Below are 26,358 nucleotides of genomic sequence, written 5' to 3'. Positions count from 1 at the left end.
CACGGATAGACGAGGTTCGGCTCTGTGGGCAGCAGAAAATTACACTCATCAGCCTCTTGTGAGCCACATGACAGCAGCCGTCCCCCTCACCGGCAGCAGTCAGATGTGAGCGCTGTGGTAACAGCACTTTTCTGCTTGGATGAACTCGAGTCAAACAGCTGAAAGTCACCTGCTTTAATTCAAAAATAGTCCTGGTTCATCCGCCATCACAGTTTGAGAGTGTCACACCTTTGATGTGAATGTCAGACATGAATTTTTGAAACCAAAGCTAAAATCCTTGTCTTTAAATACATGCATAACAGTAAGACTGCACACAATTTGTGCTAAGACAAACTAAGCTGACAGCTCAAAGGCTGATCAGAACCTCACTCGTGGCGAGTCCTATATGAAAGACTCTAGCACAATGATTCCAGAGCCCTCAACCTTCAGCTTGCCCATTATTGCTTGCAATGTTGAGCACTGATCTTGTAAAGGAGAAATATTTTAAAATACACCTGCACAACTGAAGCGCCTTAGATGTTTACAGATACGACATCAACATGAGGCTGAAAGATTTGAAGACAAGTGTGAGCATCTTTTAAGTGCAAGCTACCAGCTGCAGAAAACCTACCCTACTAATATTTTTCAAATTTAGTGCAGAACATTTGCAAACCTGCAAAGTTTGTGTTCATGTTGTGTCGTACATGAACAGTAACATGTCCAAGCTGAAGTCCAGTTCCCCTTATGCTCCCAACTCTAGTTTTATGTAGCACTACTGCCATCTAGTGGTAACACACAAGCAGGCCGAGGCAAAGGGATAAAGTTTTATTGAATTATGAAATATAAACATACAGGAACCTGGAACAAAGACACTCAATATGACACGCTAAACAGCAGGGCAGGAGACTTCAGGAGTGGGCACATCAGCTCCCTGTAGAGACAAGAAAGCTGAGCTGATTCAGCCGTTCAACATAATTCATTTACAGAACCGTGCCGCCACTCAGCTCACCGTGTTCACGTCGTCAATGACGACACCCTTCTCCGAAACCTCAAGGTCACTTTCTGTGTCATTGTGCGAGCGGTATTCTTCACTCTCCGTCTCTACAGAGCTGGGCTTTAAAAAGAAAGGAAGCGGCCATGTTTTAAGATGCACTTCATGTCTGTAACTAAAATTAAAGCCACAGGCTAAAGAAACCAAGCATGTGGTCTCTGGAGTGACTTTTACAACTTTAAATTTACAGCTCAGCATAAAATGGGGGAGAAAAATACACAGCAAAGTTTCCTTCTTTGTCTCCCCCCCACAATACCAACCTCATAGTCAGGGTCAACCTCAGGTCCATCATCGTCAGCAAGCTCCTGAGAGAGCGCCTCCACCCAAGTCTGCTGCTCCTCCACATCATCGTCATCCTCCTCGTCATCTACGTCATCCTGTTTTCTCTTACTGCCCTTGCCACAGGGCTTTGCAGGAGACACTCTGATTTCTGTTCACAAAGCATGACCTTTCATGACGCAGTGTTCACTCAATTTCAGAGAAAACTGTAAAACCCACAAGTTCATTTATATTTAAACCTTCAAGCAGGAGAAAAACACTTTAATTAAATCATGTACAAGAGTGTCCTGCTCAGAGGGGACAACAGTACAATCATAAGTTCCATATACTGTATGGCACATCCAAACACTACTTAAGTACAAACAACAATATAACACTTATAAACTTCAGGATCAAAGAATGAATACCTAGTGAAAGTAAACTGAACTTGCCACAAGTGTCTGAAATTCTTAGGTTTTGTTCAGTAAGTGGCTGCAGAAGGCCAGACAACTTTTTATTAGACATAAGGCTGCTTAGTCAATCAGCTTTTTAACAAGAGGTTCAGATAAACATTGTTTAGAATAATCATGAAACAAACTGTTTGAGCAATTCAGCAGTAAAACAGAGTCCCTCAGTAACTCTAAAACTGAAATAATCTGTAGGCAAAGCTGCAAGCCAGCAGTTATTCACATTATCAGTTAAAGAGTCTCAAAGGTAAACGTAGAGCCAGTACAAGTACATTTGGCCCCATTTTCAAATGGTTTTCTCTACTAATGTCACAAACTGTCATCCAATTGTCTCCACTGACTTATTTTAAGTATCAGCCATGTCTGAACAGTGTGTCAGTGGTATCAGTCCGTGTCCTGTTCATATTATTCGACAAAATAAACATGCACCTACCTGGGGACAGGGACAGTCCGATTCTGCTGGACACCGGATAACCGAGGGCACTCTGCATCCAGCGGGGCAGGACGGACAGCAGCAGGCGGGTGACCCGGCTCAGGCGCTTGCGGCCTGTGAGGCTCTGGCGCCCAGGGCTGGAAACAGTGGGGTTAACGAGGACGTTTTCCTTCGTCTGCCGTAAGCCCAGCACCCACCAAAAGCCGCGGTATGCACGCACCTGCAAATCAGAGCAATGTTACTTTAGCTAAAAGCAGGAAGAGAGGGGTGTAACTTTGTCAGCTACGTACAACGATGCCAAAGGGCCAGAAGAGGCCGCGCAGCAAGGAGGGAAGCACCCCGTCTCTCCTCACAACTCTGTCCTGCAGGTAAGGAGACACGACCGGTGAAAAAAAACAAAACAAAACAAAAACACAAACAGCCTTCCTGCTAGTGCGAGAGGACCCGAGCAGATAGCAGAAGCGAGCAGTCCCCCTCTCCTTTACCTCGGTATTGCTAGCCTGGACCCGGACCTGATCCCGCTCCACCTCCACAACTTCGCTGACGCCCTCAAGACTCATTCTTCTGCGGGCTAAAACCTGAAGCTGGAGGGCTGCGATAGACACAGGACGAACTGAGAAACAATAGCTTGTGAAGGAGTTACAGCATGAAATGTATCCTGAAGCGTCAACGCTGCAGCCAATCAATGCAGACAAATGCAGCTGCTGCAATCAGCGCGAGCCAATGAGCAAATCCCGCCAATTAACCTCCATCAGGCCAAAAAAGGCGGGCAAAACGGTTTGGGCTGGGAGGGATCACAAACGGGTAATGGAAAACTTAAAACGCAGTGCTCTGAAGCCATGAAATATACGCGTGTCTCTACAACTGAAAAAAATATATATGTTTTCTATCAGCGCTTAAACATGCGGTCTGTAAGTCAAAGTTTTGGGTTGTAATCTCAAAATTTCTGCTACATAGCTTGATTTTCGGGGGACCAACTTCTTGTTATTTTTACGTTACTAAGTCTAAGACCAACGCTAAAACTTACTTCAACCCCAGTTTAGTTAGAAAGTTGAAATGTATTATTTTATTTAATTTTTTTAAATTTATTATTCATATATCTCTGTTGATATAAAGCGGTCAGGGGGTGAAGGCCGGGTTCTTGAAAGATGGGAATAAACCATACTGGCCCCGTTAACAAAGACTGCCTCCAGACTGCAGGGAACTGTGCTACTGTTGGTAGAAGAGTGGATGTAAGATTGGGGACTCTAAATGTAGGGACAGTGCAGAAGGTTGGATGTCAAAGATGGGGTGTGATGGAGGCAGGTGAAGCACTGTGGTGAGTCCTGAATAGAGCAGCTGAAAGAAGGAGAAGGCTAACATTTGTAATATAAAGTTATTTTCTAAGAAAATGTTTTATTGTCACAGAAGCTTGCTTTCTGCCCACCTCTGATCAGATCAGCTGGGTGACCTGTGTGTGCTGTTTTACCAACAGGGACGTTGCAGAGCGCCCTCTGGTGGACAAACATTCCAACATCAACAATCATAAAATACAAGTGTTTGTGTTTTCATTTTCATTTATCGGCCATTATAATTGTAGATACCGATGTATCAGCTAAAATTAGCCCCACTTATGGTGGGTTTTACAGTTTATTAATCAACAGAACAGTTTCCTAGAACTTTTTAAATATCACAGATAAATATTTACTTTGTAGTAATTCATACATAACCTACGGTGGCCCCTTTACGGTGGCCCCTAGAGACAAAGCACGTACAAACTCCAAAACACTTGCAAACTCCAAAACACTTGCAAACTCCAAATCACATGCAAACTCCAAAACACTTGCAAACTCCAAAACACTTGCAAACTCCAAAACACATGCAAACTCCAAAACACATGCAAACTCCAAAACACATGCAAATTCCAAAACACAACGGAAGTGCTCCAGGACACTAGGGGCAGTGTTGAGCTCGATTTGCAAAATAAACGGCAAGTTTGTCTGTATGGGACGGTAGCGAGTAGGGCTGGGTATCGTCACTGATTTCTAGAATCGATTCAATTCCGATTCACAGGGTCCCGAATCGATTCGATCCACGATTCGATTTAATTCGATTCGATTCGATTTAATTCGATTCGATTCACTTTGATTTGAATCTGGGAAATTTTGACAGTCAGAAATATTATAATTCAGATCAGTACATTTACATATTTTTGTATCTATAAAAAGGAAGCTGACACACCAAGACTTTATCAAAGGTGTGAGCGTCACAGCAGATGCCTTTGTGTCAAAGTAGCTGAAGATAAAACACAGAAAAACATGAAGGTGATTTTCCTGTTCTGGGATTTTATAAAAAATTTCTGCAGTAGATCAAAAACGAAAGAAAACCATTAATCAACACATGAACATTACCTCTGAAGTTACAGCGGTTTTATTAGAGACACGGCTGAGCGTTTTGCATTTTGCATAATTTTAAAAAGTTTAAATTTGTTGGGTATTGAACGGCAGAAATTAGGTTTTATTTTCGGAAGTATATAAAACGAAAAAAAAAACCATCGGCAGACAGCGCTGTAAACAACGGTAGACTTGTGCATAACAAGCAAGCGAATAATGCAGAAAACAGAGAGAGAGAGAGGGAGAGAGAGGGAGAGAGAGCGCGCAAGAGAGCGAGCATGCGAGAGAGAGCTGTGCATCGTGGTCAAAGCAAAACAATAAAAGTCAGAGTGAATTCATGACTTTGTTTATGTGAAGCGTAGTTTGGATCTTCTTTTGCTGCTGGTTCGGTCAATATTGTTTGGAGAGAGATAAAACTAACAGCTTTAGAATCAGCGCATAAAGGGCGTGAACACAAAGCGCGGACCGCCGACAGATCGGCTTTCAGCCCCGACTGTGAGAAAGGCAACATCTCACTGATTCTGATCCGCGGTTGCGCTGTGTGTTTAAGTCTTTGTGCAGAATCCGTGTTCCTGCTCTCATTTACTGTCTTAGCTGTTTGGTGGTTGTTGAAATTTTGTGAGATTTCACCAGAGATTCTGGCATTTCGGGCAAAATAAATTTATATTAAAAAATCGATTCAGGATTTTAATGAATCGATTTTACGTTATCCAAGCCAGAATCGATTTTAATCGATAAATCGATTATAAAAACCCACCCCTAGTAGCGAGCTAACTCCCTGCTAACTTCTAACTCCGTTAAATTGTGTTTTCATGGATGTCTGGATGTTAAACTTAATTGTTACGCCTGGTAGAGCAGCCACACTGATCATTTTATTACAGATGAGAGAATTTAGACAGTTTTTAACTCTCAGTAAAGCTGCAGTGATCATTTGACTTAGGGACTTGCAGCAGAGTTTGAGCCCAGACATGGGCAATGACCTCAGACTTAAAGACATTTTTATTATTCTCGAAAATCGCCCCAGACGCTCCGGACGGAACGTGAAAAGTGGACATGTCCGGGGAAAAGAGGACGTTTGGTCACCCTAATCCAGCGGTCCCCAACCCCCGGGCCTCAGACCGGTACCGGTCCATAAGTCGTTTGGTACCGGGCCGCGAGAGTTGAGGCTCAGGTGTGAAATGTATAGTTTTCAGGGTTTTTATCGGTTTTCAGCGTTATTTTGTTATCGTTTTTATCGTTTACTCGGTTTTCCTTGGTCTTTTCACGTGTGTTATGAATAAATTTTCTTTTCTTCGGTACCGGTACGAGTTTTATTTTGTTGTATTTGTGTACGACACCTTAAAGGCCGGTCCATGAAAATATTGTCGGGCATAAACCGGTCCGTGGCGCAAAAAAGGTTGGGGACCGCTGCTCTAATCAACTTACCTATGTCACTATACTTAAAAATATGTAGAATTCTAATACCTGGGAATACCTTAAACCTAGCTGTGGAATGCACAGGGTTCTCAGGGAGAGCAATATTGAGAGACCTGTAGCTTGCTACTGTCAACAACCTTCTACTACATAGCAGCATTTCTTATTTAGCTTTCTGTTTTTCTTCTTTTTTTCCACATATAGTGTACATACAGTGTAATGACTGTGAATGCTTGGTGGGATGCTCCTATGCTGGTAAGGAGATTACATTTTAGGACTTAAACCAGACTCTAAGGAATTGCTGTGTCTAATTTTGCGATGCTGCGATTAACAAACTGGGTTCTGTTTGGAGGTTGAAGAGGAACTTTCCCTCACCAGGCCGACAGCCGTCAGTGCCACAGTTTATCTCATGCAGCGCAGTGTTAATTTTAAAATGATCAAATACTTTAGACAATGTATATTCTTCAATGACAAAAAATACAAGTGTTCATTTAAGCAAATAAACAGAGCCGTAAGAGATGTTTTTCAGAAATTGTTTTCTTTATTTTTATTTGCAACTAACAAATTTTTAAAAAATTTGTAGTTTTTGTTGTGCTCTCTATTATGTGAACCCCTCACCTAATTTGTTATGTTTTTTAACAAATTAAACCCCAACAATCAAATGATCCCCTGTGAGCAAGCACTAGGCACAGTGGAAAGGAAAAACTCCCTTTAAACAGGAAGAAACCTTTGACAGAACCAGGCTCAGGAAGGGGCAGCCATCTGCCACGACTGGTTGGGGGTGAGAGGCAAAAGAAAAGAAAAATGAGAGCACAAGTTAGCTAAATGTTGCTCATGTTGTCTAACATGAACAACGTATGGTTTACTGGACTGTGGATGAAAAGCAGTCCATCATTACTAGTCTTTAAAAGGGAACTAATCCATCAGCAAGGTAGCAATATGGCAATATGACAGAGTTAAATAGGCAATCACTGCTAAGCATTGAAAAGCCCCAGTAAGCTGCAGGTATAATAAGGCCTACTGCGGCAACACCTAAACCTATTTTAAGTAGGCATTTGGCACCATGACGCCATGAACCACTAGTCGGAACCACGTCAAGAGATGGTTCTGAGACAGGAGAATCAAGCTCTTCAGGTTGAAGACCAAGATTCTCCTGTGTTGGGACCACATCAGGAGGTGGTTCCAAGGCAAGAAAAAAAAGCTCCTCAGGTTCAGGAGCAAAATTCTCCAGCTGCAGAGCCTCCAGAGATTCCACCCGTGACTGTTTTTCGTCCTGAGCCTGGCTCACCCTACACTGAAGAATACATATTTCTTTTTTCAGCTCAACTATCTGTTCTGTCTTGTGATCTATTTCTCTATTCTGTTTTTCTATTATCTCTTTTTTTGTTGTTGTTTCAATATGAGCTTTTTCCACTTGGTGCTCAAGTCTCTCTAACGCTTCCTTGAGATCTGCGTTCTCTTTCTTTTGTTCATTTCTCTCACTTTCAATCTGAGACAACTCAGCAGCAATGCTGCTGTTCTGCTCGAGGAGATATTCTTCTTTTTCCAGAAAGTCACGGTGCATCGTCTGAATGGTGTTAACCTGTTCCTGCATTTTAGCCTCCAGAGATTCCACCTGTGACTGTTTTTCGTCCTGAGCCTGGCTCACCCTACACTGAAGAATACATATTTCTTTTTTCAGCTCAATTATCTGTTCTGTCTTGTGATCTATTTCTCTATTCTGTTTTTCTATTATCTCATTTTTTGTTGTTGTTTCAATATGAGCTTTTTCCACTTGGTGCTCAAGTCTCTCTAACGCTTCCTTGAGATCTGCGTTCTCTTTCTTTTGTTCATTTCTCTCACTTTCAATCTGAGACAACTCAGCAGCAATGCTGCTGTTCTGCTCGAGGAGATATTCTTCTTTTTCCAGAAAGTCATGGTGCATCGTCTGAATGGTGTTAACCTGTTCCTGCATTTTAGCCTCCAGAGATTCCACCTGTGACTGTTTTTCGTCCTGAGCCTGTCTCACCCTACACTGAAGAATACATATTTCTTTTTTCAGCTCAATTATCTGTTCTGTCTTGTGATCTATTTCTCTATTCTGTTTTTCTATTATCTCTTTTTTTGTTGTTGTTTCAATATGAGCTTTTTCCACTTGGTGCTCAAGTCTCTCTAACGTTTCCTTGAGATCTGCGTTCTCTTTCTTTTGTTCATTTCTCTCACTTTCAATCTGAGACAACTCAGCAGCAATGCTGCTGTTCTGCTCGAGGAGATATTCTTCTTTTTCCAGAAAGTCATGGTGCATCGTCTGAATGGTGTTAACCTGTTCCTGCATTTTAGCCTCCAGAGATTCCACCTGTGACTGTTTTTCGTCCTGAGCCTGGCTCACCCTACACTGAAGAATACATACTTCTTTTTTCAGCTCAATTATCTGTTCTGTCTTGTGATCTAGTTCTCTATTCTGTTTTTCTATTATCTCATTTTTTGTTGTTGTTTCAATATGAGCTTTTTCCACTTGGTACTCAAGAGTCTCTAAAGTTTTCTCGAGTTTTGCATTCTCTTTCTTTTTTTCGTTTCTCTCACTTTCAATCTGAGACAACTCAGCAGCAATGCTGCTGTTCTGCTCGAGGAGATATTCTTCCTTTTCCAGAAAGTCATGGTGCATCGTCTGAATGGTGTTAACCTGTTCCTGCATTTTAGCCTCCAGAGATTCCACCTGTGACTGTTTTTCGTCCTGAGCCTGTCTCACACGACGCTGAAGAGTACATATTTCTTTTTTCAGCTCAACTATCTGTTCTGTCTTGTGATCTATTTCTCTATTCTGTTTTTCTATTATCTCTTCTTTTTTTGTTATTTTATGGTGAGCCTCTCCCACTTGGTGCTCAAGTCTCTCTAACGCTTCCTTGAGATCTGCGTTCTCTTTCTTTTGTTCATTTCTCTCACTTTCAATCAGTGACAGCTGAGCAGCAATGCTGCTGTTCTGCTTGAGGAGATATTCTTCTTTTTCCAGAAAGTCACGGTGCATCGTCTGAACGGTGTTAACCTGTTCCTGCATTTTAGCCTCCAGAGATTCCACCTGTGACTGTTTTTCGACCTGAGCCTGTCTCACCTGACATTGGAGATTGCATATTTCTTGCACCTGCTCAGCTATCAGTTTCTGGTTTTGCACTATTTCCCTATTCTGTTTTTCTATTATCTCATTTTTTGTTGTTGTTTCAATATGAGCATTTTCCCCTTGGCACTCAAGAGTCTCTAAAGTTTTCTCGAGTTTTGCATTCTCTTTCTGTTGTTCGTTTCTCTCACTTTCAATCAGTGACAGCTGAGCAGCAATGCTGCTGTTCTGCTTGAGGAGATATTCTTCTTTTTCCAGAAAGTCACGGTGCATCGTCTGAACGGTGTTAACCTGTTCCTGCATTTTAGCCTCCAGAGATTCCACCTGTGACTGTTTTTCATCCAGTGCCTGTCTCACCCTACGCTGAAGAATACATATTTCTTTTTTCAGCTCAACTATCTGTTCTGTCTTGTGATCTATTTCTCTGTTCTGTTTTTCTATTATCTCTTCTTTTTTTGTTATTTTATGGTGAGCCTCTCCCACTTGGTGCTCAAGTCTCTCTCTCTCTTCCTTGAGATCTGCGTTCTCTTTCTTTTGTTCATTTCGCTCACTTTCAATTTGAGACAACTCAGCAGCAATGCTGCTGTTCTGCTCAAGCAGAGATGCTTCCTTTTCCTGAAATTCATGGCGCATCATCCGAAAGGTTCTAAGCTCTGCTTGCAAATTTTTATTCTCTGCAACAATTAGAGCCTCGATGTCATCTGACTGTTGAGTCACTTTTTCAAGCTCAACCATGCTTTCCCTAAAATGGAAATTCCTTTCATGCGCATCTGTACTATTCTGTTCACGCTCATTTTTAAAGCGATAGTAATTTTTTTTGTAATAATTCTTTTTGCGCTTTAGGGTGCTTAACTCCAACTGGAGTTCTTGTATTTTCATTTGAAGCTCCCTATGCTCCGATATTTCTTTCTCCATCATCCCATACAGTCTTTGTGATTCCTCTCGAATCTCTCTGTCAGACTGTGAATTATTAAATGTTTCGTGTGACATTTCTTTAAACGTTTAATGCAAAGTGTCACAAGAAAAAATGTTTGCTTAATTGTTTAAGTTTAAAAATAGTCCCTTTCTGAAAGGTTTCTGGTTTGCAAAACACAACTCGCTGTTTCTGAAAATGTTCCAAGTAAAACTGTGTTTGCGAAGGTGAAGAGGGGGTATTTAAGGACTTTTGTGGCCGCGAATTTGACGTCAGCGCTCTTTGAGCCTTTGATCCTTTGTTCGATCACAGGATCACAGGACAGCTGTGCGTAATTCTGCGCATGCTCAGAATATACCCATTGAGACGCACGGTTTTGTTTTGTTTTGAATTTTTTTAAATACCCTGAAAACAGTCCAAACAGTGTTGCCAACTTAGCGATTTTGTCGCTATATTTAGGGAATTTTCAAACCCCCTTAACGTCGTTTTTTTTCTAAAAAGCGACCAGCGACAAATCTGGCGACTTTTTCTGGTGTTATTGGAGGCTTTTTTATGACGACTTTTGACGTGAAAGCGCTTGTTGCTCTTACTCTCAACAAGCAGCGGGTGCTGCCGTGGGCACCTCGCTCGTGCCAAAGTGCTCACAGGCGGAGGATAGTCCTCCTCCAGCCGCTATCAGGGCAGGAGATGTTCACGTGCGTCCAAACTGCAAATGAATCGCGCACGAGCAAAGCCGCCGTTCCCGCACTGACTGTAACGCAGTCAATTCTTCTTTTGCTGTTATGCTGTTTTGTGGATCACAAGGTTTAAAACTACTTGTAAACACACACACACACACACAGTAACTCCACCCTAACCTGCAGCTGCAGCGCAAATAACAACGAAAATTGTTTGTAAACGTGTCCTGGAGTTTACAGGTGTAGACTGTGCAACAGCTTCCAGGTCATTTATTCTGCCAATATGGCAAGAAAGTCATAACTGCTTCTAGCACTGTCTACATCAGGGGTAGGCAACGCCAGGCCTCGAGGGCCGGTGTCCTGCAGGTTTAGTCTCTGTCGCGCTTCTCAGGTTGCCATGATACTAACCGCTGGAAACGTGTCATACAACTTTGTTTGACAGAAATGAAGGAAAACATATTTTGTTCATTTGTTTGTTTGTTTCTACAAGAGCGTTGTGTGATTTGATAACTATCTGAGGTTGAGACCACAGGACAGTAAAACATGATTTTTGGGCTTCATTTCTGTACTGAACAGTCATTTAAGATTAGTTAGTAAATAACAATTAGCTAATGTTGTTCATGAGACTAAAGTCATATCACTTTGGTAATGTAAATATAATATGACCAATATTATAGTTATTATATTAATCATTATTAGCTATTACAGCAGTGAACATGAACTCTGTGTCAAATACTGAGCCTCAGTACAGATTCAAGTTGCAGTTATTTATAGGTCACGTTATCGTTTTACGTTATCCAAGCCAGAATCGATTTTAATCGATAAATCGATTATAAAAACCCACCCCTATTAAGGACGCATTTGAGGGCCGCATTTCGAGCAGCCTTTGAATTGGGACAGCCTTCGTCGTGTCGCTGTGACGTAATCGGCCTTAAAATGCGGCCTTTAAGGCTGCAGACCCCAAATCTGGTCATTGGTACATCCTGGCTTGTGTAGTTACTAGGTAACAAAAGCTCAACACTGCCCCTAGCGTCCTGGAGCACTTCCGTTGTGTTTTGGAATTTGCATGTCCTTTGGGGTTTGCATGTGTTTTGGAGTTTGCATGTGTTTTGGAGTTTGCATGTGTTTTGGAGTTTGTACGTGCTTTGTCTCTAGGGGCCACCGTAAAAACCATACATATATGCAGCTTAACTGTTTGTTTTTAAACATCTTTTTTGCAAAAGCTGCAATTTTACAAAATCTAATTTATAAGGGAGCGACGGGTACTCTTCACTGTTTTATTAGTCACTAATAAAATATGCAATAGCACCTGCACCACTGCAAATAAAAAACTGTGCAAATCTTAAAATGTTAAACAAGTTTCTTTTCAAAATCTAAACCCTTCATGTAGTTACCAGAATGCAACATCTGCCCTGCGTGCTCCTTGGCACACAAAGAGGTTTAAAAAAGAGGCCCATCATTAAGCTTCCATACTTGACAGTTTCCCTAAATGGATACTGTTTCCGCTACCTGTCTTCGTCACATTTACGCACACTTTGATGCATTTGCTGGAGGACAAAGGGATGTGGAAAAGTATAAAAGGTGCCTCTCCCCACTCCTATTTCAAAATCTACAGACGCTCCAAGCCTATTTGCAGAGAGGGTTAAAGAGATTTAAACATGAATAAGAATTCCGTCACCAGAACGTTCACCATTGGAGCTATCTGCAGTGGAAGCAAAGCTTCAGATGATTTCCCCACAGGACGTAGGTACAGCAGTGCAGGGATCCAAGCGCTTTTGTGGGCTACCGGCACCGCAAAGTCCTTCGATTCCCATGAGAACATTTTTCCGAATATCCTGACTCCTGACAGCATCCCACAGTTCACCATTCCAAGTCTGTCTGTGCAGACTGGCTTCAGATCACTGGACAAGGAAAGTAACAAAGAGAGAGAAGGGGGCTCAGAGATGACGCCAGAGTCCTCTGTTTCTTCAGCCTGCGCCACGGTCTCGTCATCTGCATCATTCTCCAGCTTTGCTTTAGTTCGGTCAGAGCGCAAAGCTGAGCGGTGTGCTTCAGACCCTTTAACCAAGAGGAGATCTCTCCTTCAGAGGGAGCTGCACTCTCCTTGCTCCTACAGTGAGACCCAGCATTGCCTTGACCCCGCAAGCAAAGCCGCTCTCTCCCTGCCGCACTTGACCAAAATCACCACCCCCTACGGCTTCGTCACCTTAAGTCAGCGAGCGAGGAGGCACTTCTCTGCCAAGCAGGCCCGCACCGCTTAAATAAAGATGACAAGAATTCATACTGGCTCAACAGAGCTCCCGGGAAAAGCACAGAAGACATTAAAGGCGAGTCCTCCCACCTGTCAGGGCCGGAGAAGAGGCTATCCAAACACTTGGCTGACTCACAGTCTAAGAGAGCACTACAGACTTCTTCTGCCTCCTCCACCACAGTTTCATCGTCTCCACCACCAAGGCAACCAGATGAGAGGCGTAAACCCCGCTTCTACGAGGTCATAAAGAAACACTTCATCTCCCGCCATTAGAAACATCACTACATATTTGACTGTGTGGTAACAATGCCAAGAAAATATGCTATGAATTTATTTAAATTTGCATGTAAAAATAAAAGTTTTTCTCCCGTGTAAAACACTGAAAACTAATTAAATTGTACCAGATTTTGTCACTACTCTGGTGTCACTTTCATATATCGATTTAATATTGAAGCACCTGGTTCTGGTTAACCAAATTTCAGAACCCTTTGGGACATTTTTTCAGGTCTTCTGGTATACCCACCACACGTCTGGTAAACACTTCCTCTTCTGTCTGCTTGTCATTGCACACATTGAATACACAGAATTTTTTTAAAAGCTTATCGCACCGTCACAAGGTTTCGAGACAGTTTGTCCGTACACCTGCATGCAACTAAAACTCAGACATGATTGGTTAATACAACCAGACACAAAGCAGAAGTGGTTTGTTTCGCAAAGAGTTCAAAGTCTAGAGCTGAGCACAGAGGAAGATCACCTTTAAGATTCACTGAGGATATTCCACATCACCCGTGAGGTTAAGGTTAATGGATTCCTCTACCGCTTAAATGTCAGTCACTCTCAGTTTGCCTGCTCCTATTCACTTCCTCGCTGAACACGTATTTATGAGCCCTGAGTCCTGCAGCGCTGAATGCGTCCTTCTGCCAGATGAACCAAGCGCTTGCTCTTTAGCATATGAAGAGACCGCCGGTCGCCTAATACATCCTTGGAGCATGCGTCCTTAACCCTCCCACACACTGAAATTAAGCAGGTAAATATCATTATGGCCCAGAGTACCCTTATCTAAGCCGAGGGCGAGGGAAACACAAAGCTGACCCTTGAACACGGGAATAGATAAAGGTGATCTAAATTTAAAATCACCCGCCGTGCTGTTTCTGTGCATGATTTAGGCCGTTCCTCGTGGCAAACAGGGGTTTCAGCTTTAATGAAAGTAAAACAGGAGGAGATGAAAGAAAAAAGACATGCAGAACATCTGTGTTGATTAAAATAAAACAAGTTGGAGAGGTTCATATCGCAGTCCATCTGAATGTATTTTTATTGTGTTGTTATTGTATGTTCCTTAAATTGGACTCCACTGATCAATATAACAATACAAACAAAAGCTGAATATTATTAGTTGAATTTTTTATTTTTTTTCTTTATTTTAACATGTGCTGACTGTGGAGTTTGCATGTTGTCCCTGTGCGTGGGTTAAAGTCACCTTATGCAGATGCAAGAGAGATGTTTGTATTTCCTGTCTCAGAGCAATGCCGAGAAACACGCATTCATTACTTCTAGGCTGAACTATTCATTTTATCAGGTCAATCCAAAACACCACAGTGAGTTTACTGACAGGGAAAAGAAAGAGACATATAGACAGACCTCATGGTACCTTATTATCCCAACAGAGCTCTTCGGTTTACTTGTCGTTTGTATGACATTTAAAAGTAAAATGAGAACCTGCTCCCAGTTTTGATTCAAGAGACAGACAACTTCTCTACTTTCAAGAGACTTTAAACCTTCGTGTTTGATAAAGCAACCTAGAAAGCAAGAAGCCTAAAAGATTCAGAGAGTTTCTCTCATCCCAACCGGTCGCAGCAGATGGCCGCCCCTCCTTGAGCCTGGTTCTGCCGGAGGTTTCTTCCTGTTAAAAGGGAGTTTTTCCTTCCCACTGTCACCAAAGTGCTTGCTCATAGGTGGTCATATTATTGTTGGGTTTTTCTCTGTATGTATTATTGTAATAATAACAGTGTGCAATACAAATACACTTATTCTTCTTTTTTTATTACTAAGTTATTATACTGTGTTGTGTTGTTTGTGTTGCGTTGTGATGTGTCATATCGTGTCGTGTTGTGTTATATGTAGTGCCGACGTAGGACAGTTTTCCAATTTCATTGTACTACTGTACTATGTATGACTGTGCAATGACAATAAAGAGTTATCTTATCTTATCTTATCTTATTGTAAGGTCTGCCTTACAATATAAAGCACCTTGAGGTGACTGTTGTTGTGATTTGGTGCTGTATAAATAAAATTGAATTGATTTAAAGAGGAGTGGGCCAAAATCCTCCTGAGCAACAACAAGAAACATCTCACTGCTGTTCTCACCAACAAGGGTTTCTTAACTCATGCTTTGCTTGGGGACCAAATACTTATTTCATTCTATGACACACAGATGAGTTTGTTTTTTGAAATGTGGTTTTTCTGGATGCATACATAAGACTGGATGCACAGTGACATCTGGATTTTGGGTTGAGTTGGGAGATTTAAAAGAAATCAAACCGGAAGATATTTTAATCCAGATGAGCTCAGATATTTTGGGCATTCTCGTTTTGACGCTGTGTAAGTACACTGGCTTTAAAGTTAAATGTCAGCTGAGGTGTGTTAGTTTGGCAGGAATGAGGCAGCGTGACCCACATTTGTATTTGTGACCCTCTGATGTGCGCGTCCTTCTTCATTTCAGTTCTCAGACAGAAGTGAAAATTCAAAAGAAATTGGTCTGGTTACTTTCCCTGAAAACACAGAAAGAGATTCAGCACTCACGCTTTTACATGTGTTTATCAGTGACCTGCTGACTGCTGCAGTGAGTGTAAATATAACAGATACTGAAAAACTGCTTTTAGCCAGAGGCATTCTGGGATAGGACTATGTTAAGGCAGCTTCATGGTGCAGAAACCAGCTGCACACAGAGATTAAAATATCATACAGCAACCTGTGTGTGTGCATGTGTGTGCATGTGAGGAGGGTTTCATACATGTCTCCGTTTATTAGTTGCATCACACACGTTTCATCACGCCTACCTAAATAATCAAACCTTGTCCCCTGTAGTCAGGTGTTGATGCTGTCACACGGTTGTTTTTCTGTGCTGGCAGCGTGCGGTTGTAAGATTAAACTTTCTGCAGTCATTCATGTAATCAGAATATGAATATGAATTTCCTGTGTTTCCTGTTGCACTAATGCTTTCTCTTCAGGTGCACTGTAGTGTCAGTATTTGTGATCAGTAAACTATCCCTGGATCAAGTTAAGATTATATTCCAGACATTCATTCAACGAGGTTTAAGGAACACCAACAGAAACACCGGCAGATGTTTATCAGAAGGCAGTTATTTGGTGTTTCCACCTGCACAAATATGTTTTCCTTCCATTTAAACCAGCGGTAGCAAGTACTTCAGAGAGCAGTGCGTGCATGAAAGCTACAAGTGCATCAGGCACATGAGAAAACCTAAACAGCACATGCAGATCAACTGCAACTGACAGAAGGGAGCAAAAATGAGTGCATGCTGAAGGGGCTCTGCTGTAACTGCTCTTCCCCATTTTGACAAGCTGAGGTTAGCTCAGAGAGCAGCTTTGCCCTCAGAACAGACATAACTTTTCCGGTGCCAACCTCAAAGTCTAACTAGAAACGATTACAATGAAAGATAAGCAGGGCAGCCTCAAGAAGACACAAGTTTGCTTTAAAAATGTGCGACTACACGTGTGTGACTGTGAGAGGCAGCGAAACGCAGCAGGGGGAGTAACTGAAGCGGATGGGAAGTGTTTTATACTGACTGAGCTGGCCTCCTGAGCTTCACATGCACTCAGTTCAGTGACAGAAGCAAAGTGTGAGAGAAGTGGAAGAGCGGGTTAGGTGTTAGATTCCCGATGGCGTCTGCTTCAAGCAGCAGAGTGGACGAGCAGCCGCCGGCACTGCCTGTCAAACAGCACAGGTAAGCATTATCTTTCTGTGAGAAGGAGAAACTTTTATGGCTCCTTTTGACATGTTTTTCGTTGAATTTTAACAATATTTTCACTCCACACCCAAACCTGACAATGGAGCAGCAGGCAGCTTTTGCTGTGCATATATTGCAATTGCATGTATTTCCTCAGGAATTCCAGCGTGGAGTCTGACTGCAGCCCTGTGGTACCACAGCATCAAAGTTCCGCATACAACGATGTCTTTCCTGAACCCACCGACTGCAATGCAGCCCAGTGCCCCATACACCAACGCTACGGTAGGTTTGGAGAAAGATGACACCAAAATATCTCTGCAACAACAAATTAGGCAAATAGCACTGTGGTTTACTGATTACTGAAGTATATGGCTCAGTGTGATGGGGAAAAAAAATACTATTACATCTGGTTCTTTTTTCTCAGTTCGCCTTTCAGTTCATGAGAACTCGAGAGGAAGTCACCTCACAAAACTTTTACTTTCACTGAAAAGGCAAACAGGGTAAATGTCCTTATACTGAATGACTCCATTGGAGGTGTGATTGTACTATGCAAGCAAGTTCCTCTCAAATAGGAGTGTCAAACTTTCTGTGGGCCACATGCATTCAGTTTCATATTAAGTAGGCTGCACCAGAAAAAGAAACTACTACTAAACAATTAATAATGAAGTACATTTTTAAAATATTCCCATTTATTGAGCCAACCCTTACCGATCAGCTGATGAACAGTCAGTGTTGTTTTTGTAAACATAAGTGCAGTTTCAGCAGTTTGTCTGTTTTACAAAACTATTTTACCTCAGTGTGTCTCTGTATTGTGTTTAAACTACTTCCCCTTCTTTGCCTGCTGTTGTTGTCTGACTTTAATTCCTCTGATGGTGTTGCTCAGATCCGTGCAGACACCTGGAGAGATTTTACTCTGATATCAACCCACCGCCTGTCCCAAAGAAGAGGTTACATCGTGCTTTATCCCTCCCGCCCACCCATGTGCCTTCGTTGCCTCACATGTCACCCTTTTCTCCTCTGCAAAGATTCCCCCAGAACTTTGACAATCCGCTGTACATGATGGCACCCAAACAAGATCTTTTTTTCTCAGAGGAGCTAGAAGAGTTTAAACCATCCACGATCAGTCCTGTCTCCGTAGTGTCCTTCTCCCAGCTGTCGTTTGACACTCCGGACGAAGATCTTCCCTACATCTTCCACAGCTTTGTCGACCAGGGGGTTGTTTCTCATGGGATTCAGCATCGCCATCTACTCTTTCTTAGAAGCATGGCACAGACTGTGGAGGCAAGGAATCTGCTAGAGGGCTCTAGAAGGGATGTGAGCTCATACCAGCCTCAGGATTTCCTCTTGCATGAGGGCAGCCAGCCAAAGCAGATTGGAAACATGACTTACTACAGCCTGCACAGCCCAAAGTTCCCACAGAGAGTGCTCGGTTTAAGGGTAATGTTGCATGTCTTATATTCATTTTGCATAGTTTACAACCAGCTCTGTGTGCATGTTGTGATTTGTAGTTGTTACATTTCCCTTGAAATTGTCTGCAAAACCAAGTGGTAGGAATGTTGCTCATAGCAACCAGTAAAACAAATATGATCTTTATCGGCACTTGCAAGTGCTACAATGGCTTGTGGTGGCAAAAACGCTTCCTCTGAACTATAGTATACCCATGGCTGCAGCAGAATCGACTTTTTTTGACATATTTATCACTCGGCACTTCAGTGGTTTGATTGCTGCTTCTCTGTGCAGGTACACAAACACACTGATGAGGTTTTCTCCGCTCAAATCCAGCGGCAGCCGCCACACATCAACGTGCGAGATGTTATTACTTATTTCCCATCCAGCAACAGCTACAGAACCAGTGGAACTCGAGATCCCGCAGCACGCTCTCCTAACCCAAGGTCAGACTGCACTCCTGCTAATCCACCAGGTGGATGCAGCACTGAGCGTGCAGCAGAAGCCACGAACCTCTGCAAGCTCACAGTTCAGTCTTTCCTCCAGAAAGGCCAGGCCGTGAGCGTGGAAAGAGACCTGCCACACGCCAGCCTGGACGATTATGTTAAAGACAGCAGCTCGCTGCAGAGCACAGACTCTGTGCGTTATTATAGACAGGTGTGTGCTCTGTTGCTGCAGATATTAATGGGTACGCACCATCTATACAGTAAGAGAGGCACTGCAGCTGAGCTCAAACCCCAGGAGATCCTTCTAGTGTGGCCCGATGGGAAGAGGGACGAGGCAGAAAACAACTTGAATAAGGACGCCTCTGAGGAGAAGGAAGAAACAGAGTGGGTAAACACTCCAGAAAAAGGGAGGATTCAGACGTTATGGAGGACGAGAGGCTGTCCTCGTGTGGTGCTAAAGCCACAGACTTTCGCTCAACCCCTCACCTCCATCAAATCTCAAATTACAGCTTTAATCCAGGCCTGCTGGCATGAAAGTGCGACATCTCCGGGTTCAGTACCAGATGTTTGCAAATCCTCCTACCAAAAAGGGCTTCTTCATCTGTCCTCTCTGCTTGAGAGCGACAGCGAGACTCAGATGGTGGACATGGTAGCCATGCTTCAGGTGCTCCTCTGGGGCCCACACGTCTCTATCTTCAACCAAGGAGGCCCTGCAACCACCGTTATACATAACTGGCTGACAGTCAAGCGGGCGCTGCTGGTTATGAAGTTGGCCGAAAAGGGGCTGATCGAAGATCGGTCTCTTCTGGACTGGGAGGACTGTATGTGCTTGCAGTATCTGTCCTTTACAGACTCTGAAACAGTTGCGAGTGTGGCCAATGAGCTGTGGCACAGAGTGAATGCTGAGCAAAGTTTATAGTCGATATCAAAGGAGTCCGCCGTTATCACCCGACTGAAAGTGAAAAATAGTCCAGATTGAGGAATAATCCACTTCAGTGCATTCTCCTTTATCAGCTGTTCATGTGCTGCACTTGATAATGTAAAACTAGTCTATTAAAAAGACTCCACTGGTTTTAAAAAAAAGGCTGTTTTGTCAGCTTCATCTGACTCTTGTGTCAGTTTTTGTCTGTACACTTTACTTCTCTCTAGTTATTGGGTGGGTTTCAAGTTTAAAAAAAAAAAAAAAAAAAAAAGGTGTGAAGGTGGGGCATGGTTTCTGTTCTCAAGACCTTCACAAAAATACTGTGTGTAAATGAATGCGACTTCATGCAAGCTGTTGACTTTCTGAAGGGGATCGACCTTATTCCCCGTATCCCAAATCAAGACGTTATGAAACGCAGCCAGGAGCTTACACAACTACTACTGGCTCTAGCTTTGGCTAACACAACTAAATGCTTTCTCCTTTTAGAGGGTGTAATTATGTTTCATGACACCACAGAAACCACAGTTTAAGGTGAGCACTTTTATTTAGTACAGTTACAACATGCACGTCCCTATCAAGTGTATTGAAACAAATTAAAATCATGCACACATTAAAAAAAAAATCAACAGGAGAATCAACTGAAATCTAAATTTCTAATTACATGAGTAAGCTCAATATAACTCATAAATATATTTGAGATGATGAGGGTTTAGAGAGAACGAGCAGGAAGCCAACACTACACATCGGGGAAAGTATCACAGCAGTAAGGATGCATTGCCCAAATATTACGTGTCGCTTGATTTACATTCCTGACATATTAACATCTTACCCTAGTGCAAATCGTAATGAAACACAGCACGTGGCAGGTAAAACACACCTCAACCATACTGAGCTTGGATGACATTTTTCTAAACAAAATTATAAAGATGTGGTTGTGGATTGAAATAAAAACAACAACAACAAAAAAAAAAAAAAGATTTGTAACTGCTCGGTGTAATTTTAATCATCATCTGAAGAGTCACGCTCGATGCTGTAAGCCATGAAGAAAGCGTCAGGGCGGGAAGGGACGAGGGGATGACCTGGTCTCACAATCTCAAAGCCCAGGAAACTGAATGTACGCAGCAGGGATGCTGTGGAGGACGACACAAGGAGAGATGTCATCAGCAAGGCTTTCTCACGACACTGCCGCTGTGAGTGTGCTGAAAAGCACCGTGCAGAGAAAAGCTCTCAGCACTGTAAACACATCAGTATGGACTTGGACCAGATGTTAGAATCAACACACTCGTGACATTTCATAATCACACTGTTCACTAACAGCATCTGTGGTGGTACGGTGGACATTAGTCTGCATAACATGAGTAAGTTAGTTAATTATTAGATAAATCAGCAAGACTGCTCAGAAACATCCGGCACGTGTTGCAACATCTGAGCTCTTTAACGAAGAGTCTGGCCTGAGTCCAGTGCTACTTATATTTGGAGTCGTGAGCAGTACATCACACATTTATTACAGGTCTGGAAACTAGTGTGAGGAGGTTCATAACATCTGCAGGCAGTATGCATTTAAAACATGCTTAACAACAAAAACGTTACTCGGTTTCCTGATATAGCTCAGTATTTTATACAAAGCGTTAACAGTTTTAATTTGCATCAAAGAAAAAACAAACAAAACCCTCACCTCTATCATCACGGCTCTTATGAAAACAGATGAAAACGTGGTCAACCTGCAGCTGCTCTTCTGCAAACTCCAGCAGAAGGGCAAAACTGGAAAGAAACAGAGCAAACAAGAAGGGTTAATGATTTGTCAGAGGGTTGTTAATAATTTGAGGCAGAGCACATTTCACCCAAAGATTAGAGGCCCTTTGTTTATTTACTTATTTTTTTCCAAATACCATTTTTTGCTTTTAAGATTTTTTTTCCAGTGTGGATGTGAATATTATTATACCTGCCTGTATACTGCATCAGGAAACATGAGTAGATGTGTGTTTCTGCTTTAGCAGTTACCAGTAAGTAAAAGTGTCTGGTCTACTTCCTCTTACTTGAATCACTTGAAAACAAGTTTTGCCTGCTCACCTGTCTTTGCTGCCCTCGGGCAAAGCTCCAGGAGGGATTTCAACGTACAGGTTTCCTCCTTTCAGCGCCGCCCTCCATACACAGTGCTTTCCTTCGGAGCGCCGGGGCTCAAAGAGTAAGAAGCGCACTCTGCTATTGGCAGGAGAAGGCTCCTCAAGAACCAGCAACTGAGCATCCTGGGAAAGTGTAGTTTAGGTTATGTTAAAAATGAAATTGCACATACCAGCAGGGAAATTTCTGTATTTCTTTTTAAGCTTTCATCACTTACAGAATAGAACAGCTTAGCTGAAAGATTGCGATCCCGTTGGTCATTCCCTCGCCCACCTGGGATCTTCAGGGGTGGGAGAGGGGCATCAGGAGCACCACAGAGGCCCCGGACACGGGTTACTGCAACAGCGGGAGCACCTCAAAGGACTGGAGATACTGGATAGCGAAACAAACGCACACACAGAGGGAGCCATCATGAGCTGGGTATTCAGTCAAGATTCTGCTACCAAACACATACCAAACTCTTTATGAGCAGCAGGTTAAGCACACATTGAACCGTCGAGTGACTCATCTGCGATACTGCAGTAAAACATTTGCTAACCCCGAGTGAGTCTTCAGACACAAAAGCACAAGACTGGGGAACCGGTTCAATCAATAACCGTTCCTATGTTGAGCACAGATGCGTGCATGACGTGCCGACGGATGAGGAACACGTAACGGAAAGGAGAAGTGGTTTATGTCACACCACCACATCACTGATGCCTCACTTAAACTGTTAGCAATTTTATGTCGGCTCTCAGTCAAATATTGACCACCAACTATGAGAAATTGTTTGCTTTTGTCTCACAAAGACACATCGAGGCTACGGCTCATGTGGGAAAGGAAGCAAACTTCAGAAAGCTAACGTTTGTCAGGCACACTTCTGCTGCGGTCACTTTAAGCTTGTTCCACGGTTCTCACAGGAAACCTGCCAGAAGAACGGGCTATTTTTTCCTCTAGCCACTAGCCTACTTTAGCCCTTCACTCACTGTGTAGCTCCAGTTTAAGAGACGGGGATAAACAATACTCAACAGGCGTTATAATCCAGCGCTGTGTCACAGCACTCCTCAGATTTAGCTTGCTGTGACTGCATACATTTACAGCTTTGAGCAAAGGCCTGTTTACTGGGATTCTATTAGGAACAAAACAGCACCGCAAACACCATCACACACAGACATGCTTCTCTTACGCAAATGCCACCAATGCGCTACATGTTGAGCAGAGGTGCGGAAACCAGTGTCATTCGCAGTGTGTAATATTCAACTTATGATCTCACAGAGGATTGGGGATTTTAACCAAATGCAGTTACTCCCTAAATCCAGTAATCAGATTAGGAAAGGAAGCCACTTGCCATCCTTGCAGAACCCCTCAACACCTCCTCTCTGCGATTTAAAGAGAACACGAAGTTCTCAGTCAGTTTCTGCCTTTAGCGTTCTTTGAGACTGACATGTGAACAGTAGGCAGCACCGCACAATGACACCCTGGGGGTCATCTTAATAAAAACAGCTGCCGTGAATAGTGTTTGTAGGAGAGTCTGTTGTAAATGAACATCATTGTAAAGGACATCTGCACTAAATCTCATGCATCCATCTAGCAGAGAATCATCTTTAATCTCATGTTCTAGCCTGCACTGTTATAGTGAGTATCTTTAATGTAGTATGACATTTGCAATGTGGGTTTTGTTTTAGCTCACCTAACACGTTCTGGCTTTCAACAAAAGAAAAATTAGCAGGTTAAAAAGGTAACAGTCTTTAATGTGGGGTTAAATTTACACAAGTTTAAATACATTTGATTTAATCAGGTGGTCAAAGATGAAAAGAATGAAAAGAAAAGGCCTAGCCTTCTCTTAAGGTAACAGACTTTTTTACCTTGGGAGGGGGGGAGGCTATTAGCTGCTATAATAGATGTTATTTTAATGCATGCTTTATTATTACAATTTGTGGATGTTAAACCAGTCTTATCGCACATGATAGCTCTGTGTCAGCATATTTATAAAGGCATTTTTTTCAAGCTATGGCTTAAAGAGAAACACTATTATATAATATACATACATAATATCTAACCATGACAATTACATAACTATATCCAACTTACAACCAACTAGTTGCCACGAGAAGCAAAAATACATCAAGATTTGTGTGTAAGCCATAACTTCCAAAATTCCCCGTACAGCACCCACCCTGCCCCCCTCCGTCCCTCCTCCCCCGCAGTGGAAATTTCCTATGAGCGCCTCAAACACTATAGATCAGCACAAACAGAGCGCGTCAACAAATCCTGTCAGGGCACGAGTGGTGCAACCACAACCGACCACCAGACTGGGTTAATCGCTAACAACCAGTTTCGAGGCATTCACCCCTACCAGTCTCCTCACTTCCAGTCAATCGGTACTTTAACTGCACCCAAATAGGCACACGGCTGGCTGAAGAATGGCCCCGCAGCAGCTCGCATAAATCAAACCGAATCTGATTAAAAACATTACAAAGGTTCTTCTGAACGTCGGTAAAACGTATTCCCTGTCCGCCCACCTGAAACCCGTGTTTCCAGAAGTTACTGGGTGTCTTATCGTGGGTTCAGAAGGGCGAAAAGAAAAAAATAAAAATAAATAAAATATATAAATAAATAAGAAAATCCCTGAAACCACGAATTAATCCATACAGCCATCATTTTAACTACATGGTTAGCTAACTTTATATAACCCCGCGCAAAAATTTTCGTACTAGTTCTACATCACAAAAGCCACATCAAAAAAGACAGTAACGTGGTTTCAAAGCCATTGATCATTTTCATTGCCAAGAACGAAAATATGAACGCATCCGTCAGATTACCTAATGCTAAAGAGCTAGCATTTAGCTTAAATGTCTACGCTAAAATGTAAGGGGGAAACACACCTAGTAACGATAAAACACTCTTATTCCGCGTCTTAACACGCAAAATTTGTATTTTAAAATGTTATAAATTACAATTCTAGTCGCTACCAGGTCTTAATAGAAAACCTTACGACACGTTAGCCCAGCCATCGATAACGCGAACCTGTGGCGTTTGACATATTAGCTGACGCGTTAGCATCTGTGAAGCTACCAAAGCAGCGCTGTCACTTCTAACATTTTGCTCATAATCCCGGTACTGCGGTGTATTTTAAGGTGATTAATATGCATCTTTTATGGAATTGAAATAAGATGCCCGTGATTAATAATGTTCTCTAGAAATGTCAACTGAAATAAGTGTCGCTGTTATGTAAACATGAAGGGCTGTGCTAGTCGCCCCACAGCGTATGCGAAAGCTAGGCCGCGGTTTTTAAACGTAGCTTAGCTTAGCTCACTGAGAGCAGCTGACACGGACCACAACATACCTTTCACTTTCAGGTTTATTACTGGACTTCTCGATAACAGGCATCTCGGGTAAGTTTCTCTCTTTTTCTCTAGCAAAACAGTGACTATTCAAAATCGTCTGTAGGTTAGATTTAACCATCCGGCCAGCGTCCACACCAGCTGCTCCCTCTGTCCTCTCCTCGTCACCGTATTCTGGGCTAACAAGCGGGGAGCTGCGGTATTTGGCGGAGGCGTGTTCTGTCACTCTGACGTTTACCGTCGAAATGTGACGCAGTTACTCAGCACCGTCACTTCACAGTGTGATAAAATATGCAACAATAAAACAACGCGTTCAGTATAAAACAATTTATATCACAAAAGAATATCTAAGTAGTAATACATTGGGCTTTAGATTTGGATTTAGATTGGGCACATCTTTTAAAAACAGCTAAAGACATTTTTATATAGAAAAGCTTTTGATTAATTTGTTCTTACGTTGTTTTTATTGTTTTTTCATTGTTTTACCTTGCTGTTTTATTTACTGTTACATTGTTTCGTATTTCCATTTCTTGTACTGTAAATCACTTTGTCTATTTTTTTTTTATCTATGAAAATAAATTTTTCTTACTGCGTACCCCTGGTACAGACGGTCTTGTTTTGTGTAGAATTAGCATAGCTTTTTCTATTTGTCTTTTGTTTTATATATATATAATTTATGCCAAAAATTAGAATTGAGTTGTATAATTTTTGCCAAGTCAAGTGGCTTTATTGTCATTTCAACCATGTGCAGTGGTACAGTAGACCATGGTTTAGCTGAGTACATATTTGAGTAATGCATGTGCAGAGCAGGGATATGGATATACTGGACAAAGGCTGTTAAAAATGGAGCTGCCAGGCTGGAGGAAGGCCTGCAGAGAGTTGATGTGACAGGACGATGGTAGGTAAAGGAGGAAATGGATGCAGATGATGTGCTGTGGTGACCCCTGAAGGGAGCAGCCAAAAGAAGAATTGAAAGAAGAAGGAGAAGTTATTACTGCTGATGATGCCTTTATTGACACTATATACAGCGATACACTGAGACTGCGGGTTCCCAATCATACACATCAGTGTCATGTGAATTTAGTAACATACAGAATCACTGAGGGTGTGGATGGCTCTGGGGATGACACTGTTAGTGCCTGCTTTAATTTGAATTGGGACTCATTTATTATGCGATGAACTTTTAACAATGTGTTGTGTTTTAGGACCTCCTCATAATTAAGTAAACTT

At 42.4% G+C, this 26,358-nt stretch overlaps 4 protein-coding genes across 6 annotated transcripts; 1 reads left to right on the top strand and 3 right to left on the bottom strand.

The window, feature by feature from the left end:
- Positions 1 to 789: 789 nt before the first annotated feature.
- org (oogenesis-related gene) lies at positions 790 to 2,872 on the bottom strand. Of its 3 annotated transcripts, none has more exons than XM_085152283.1 (6): positions 2,674 to 2,872; positions 2,479 to 2,550; positions 2,189 to 2,408; positions 1,291 to 1,460; positions 989 to 1,093; positions 790 to 927 (listed from the first exon to the last, which is right to left on the bottom strand). In XM_085152283.1, exons 1-6 carry the CDS (start codon positions 2,746 to 2,748, stop codon positions 853 to 855), a joined length of 717 nt encoding a protein of 238 aa, XP_085008409.1. In that variant the 5' UTR covers positions 2,749 to 2,872; the 3' UTR covers positions 790 to 852. The 3 variants fall into 3 exon arrangements, with proteins under 3 accessions (XP_085008409.1, XP_085008408.1, XP_085008407.1); XM_085152282.1 differs by having other exon boundaries at positions 790 to 910; positions 2,189 to 2,363; positions 2,674 to 2,868; XM_085152281.1 differs by having other exon boundaries at positions 790 to 910; positions 2,674 to 2,867.
- Positions 2,873 to 6,492: 3,620 nt separating this feature from the next.
- Positions 6,493 to 10,279, bottom strand: LOC146491134 (uncharacterized). Its single transcript, XM_085152271.1, has one exon. It carries the CDS (start codon positions 10,052 to 10,054, stop codon positions 6,878 to 6,880), a length of 3,177 nt encoding a protein of 1,058 aa, XP_085008397.1. The 5' UTR covers positions 10,055 to 10,279; the 3' UTR covers positions 6,493 to 6,877.
- Positions 10,280 to 10,740: 461 nt separating this feature from the next.
- Positions 10,741 to 20,306, top strand: LOC146491133 (inactive tyrosine-protein kinase PEAK1). Its single transcript, XM_085152273.1, has 4 exons — positions 10,741 to 16,867; positions 17,028 to 17,152; positions 17,754 to 18,307; positions 18,611 to 20,306. Exons 1-4 carry the CDS (start codon positions 16,803 to 16,805, stop codon positions 19,679 to 19,681), a joined length of 1,815 nt encoding a protein of 604 aa, XP_085008399.1. The 5' UTR covers positions 10,741 to 16,802; the 3' UTR covers positions 19,682 to 20,306.
- Positions 20,210 to 25,326, bottom strand: oaz1a (ornithine decarboxylase antizyme 1a). Its single transcript, XM_085152284.1, is given in 6 exon segments — positions 20,210 to 20,814; positions 21,360 to 21,445; positions 21,755 to 21,930; positions 22,023 to 22,109; positions 22,111 to 22,177; positions 25,131 to 25,326. Coding segments are annotated over 6 exon segments (666 nt in total). The 5' UTR covers positions 25,250 to 25,326; the 3' UTR covers positions 20,210 to 20,683.
- Between the last annotated feature and the right edge of the window lie 1,032 nt (positions 25,327 to 26,358).

The sequence above is a fragment of the Neolamprologus multifasciatus genome, chromosome 23 (assembly GCF_963576455.1).
Source record: "Neolamprologus multifasciatus chromosome 23, fNeoMul1.2, whole genome shotgun sequence".
NCBI classification, from domain to species: domain Eukaryota; kingdom Metazoa; phylum Chordata; class Actinopteri; order Cichliformes; family Cichlidae; genus Neolamprologus; species Neolamprologus multifasciatus.
The sequence above is the reverse complement of the archived record's forward strand: the minus strand, read 5'-3'. Positions and strand labels throughout refer to the sequence as shown.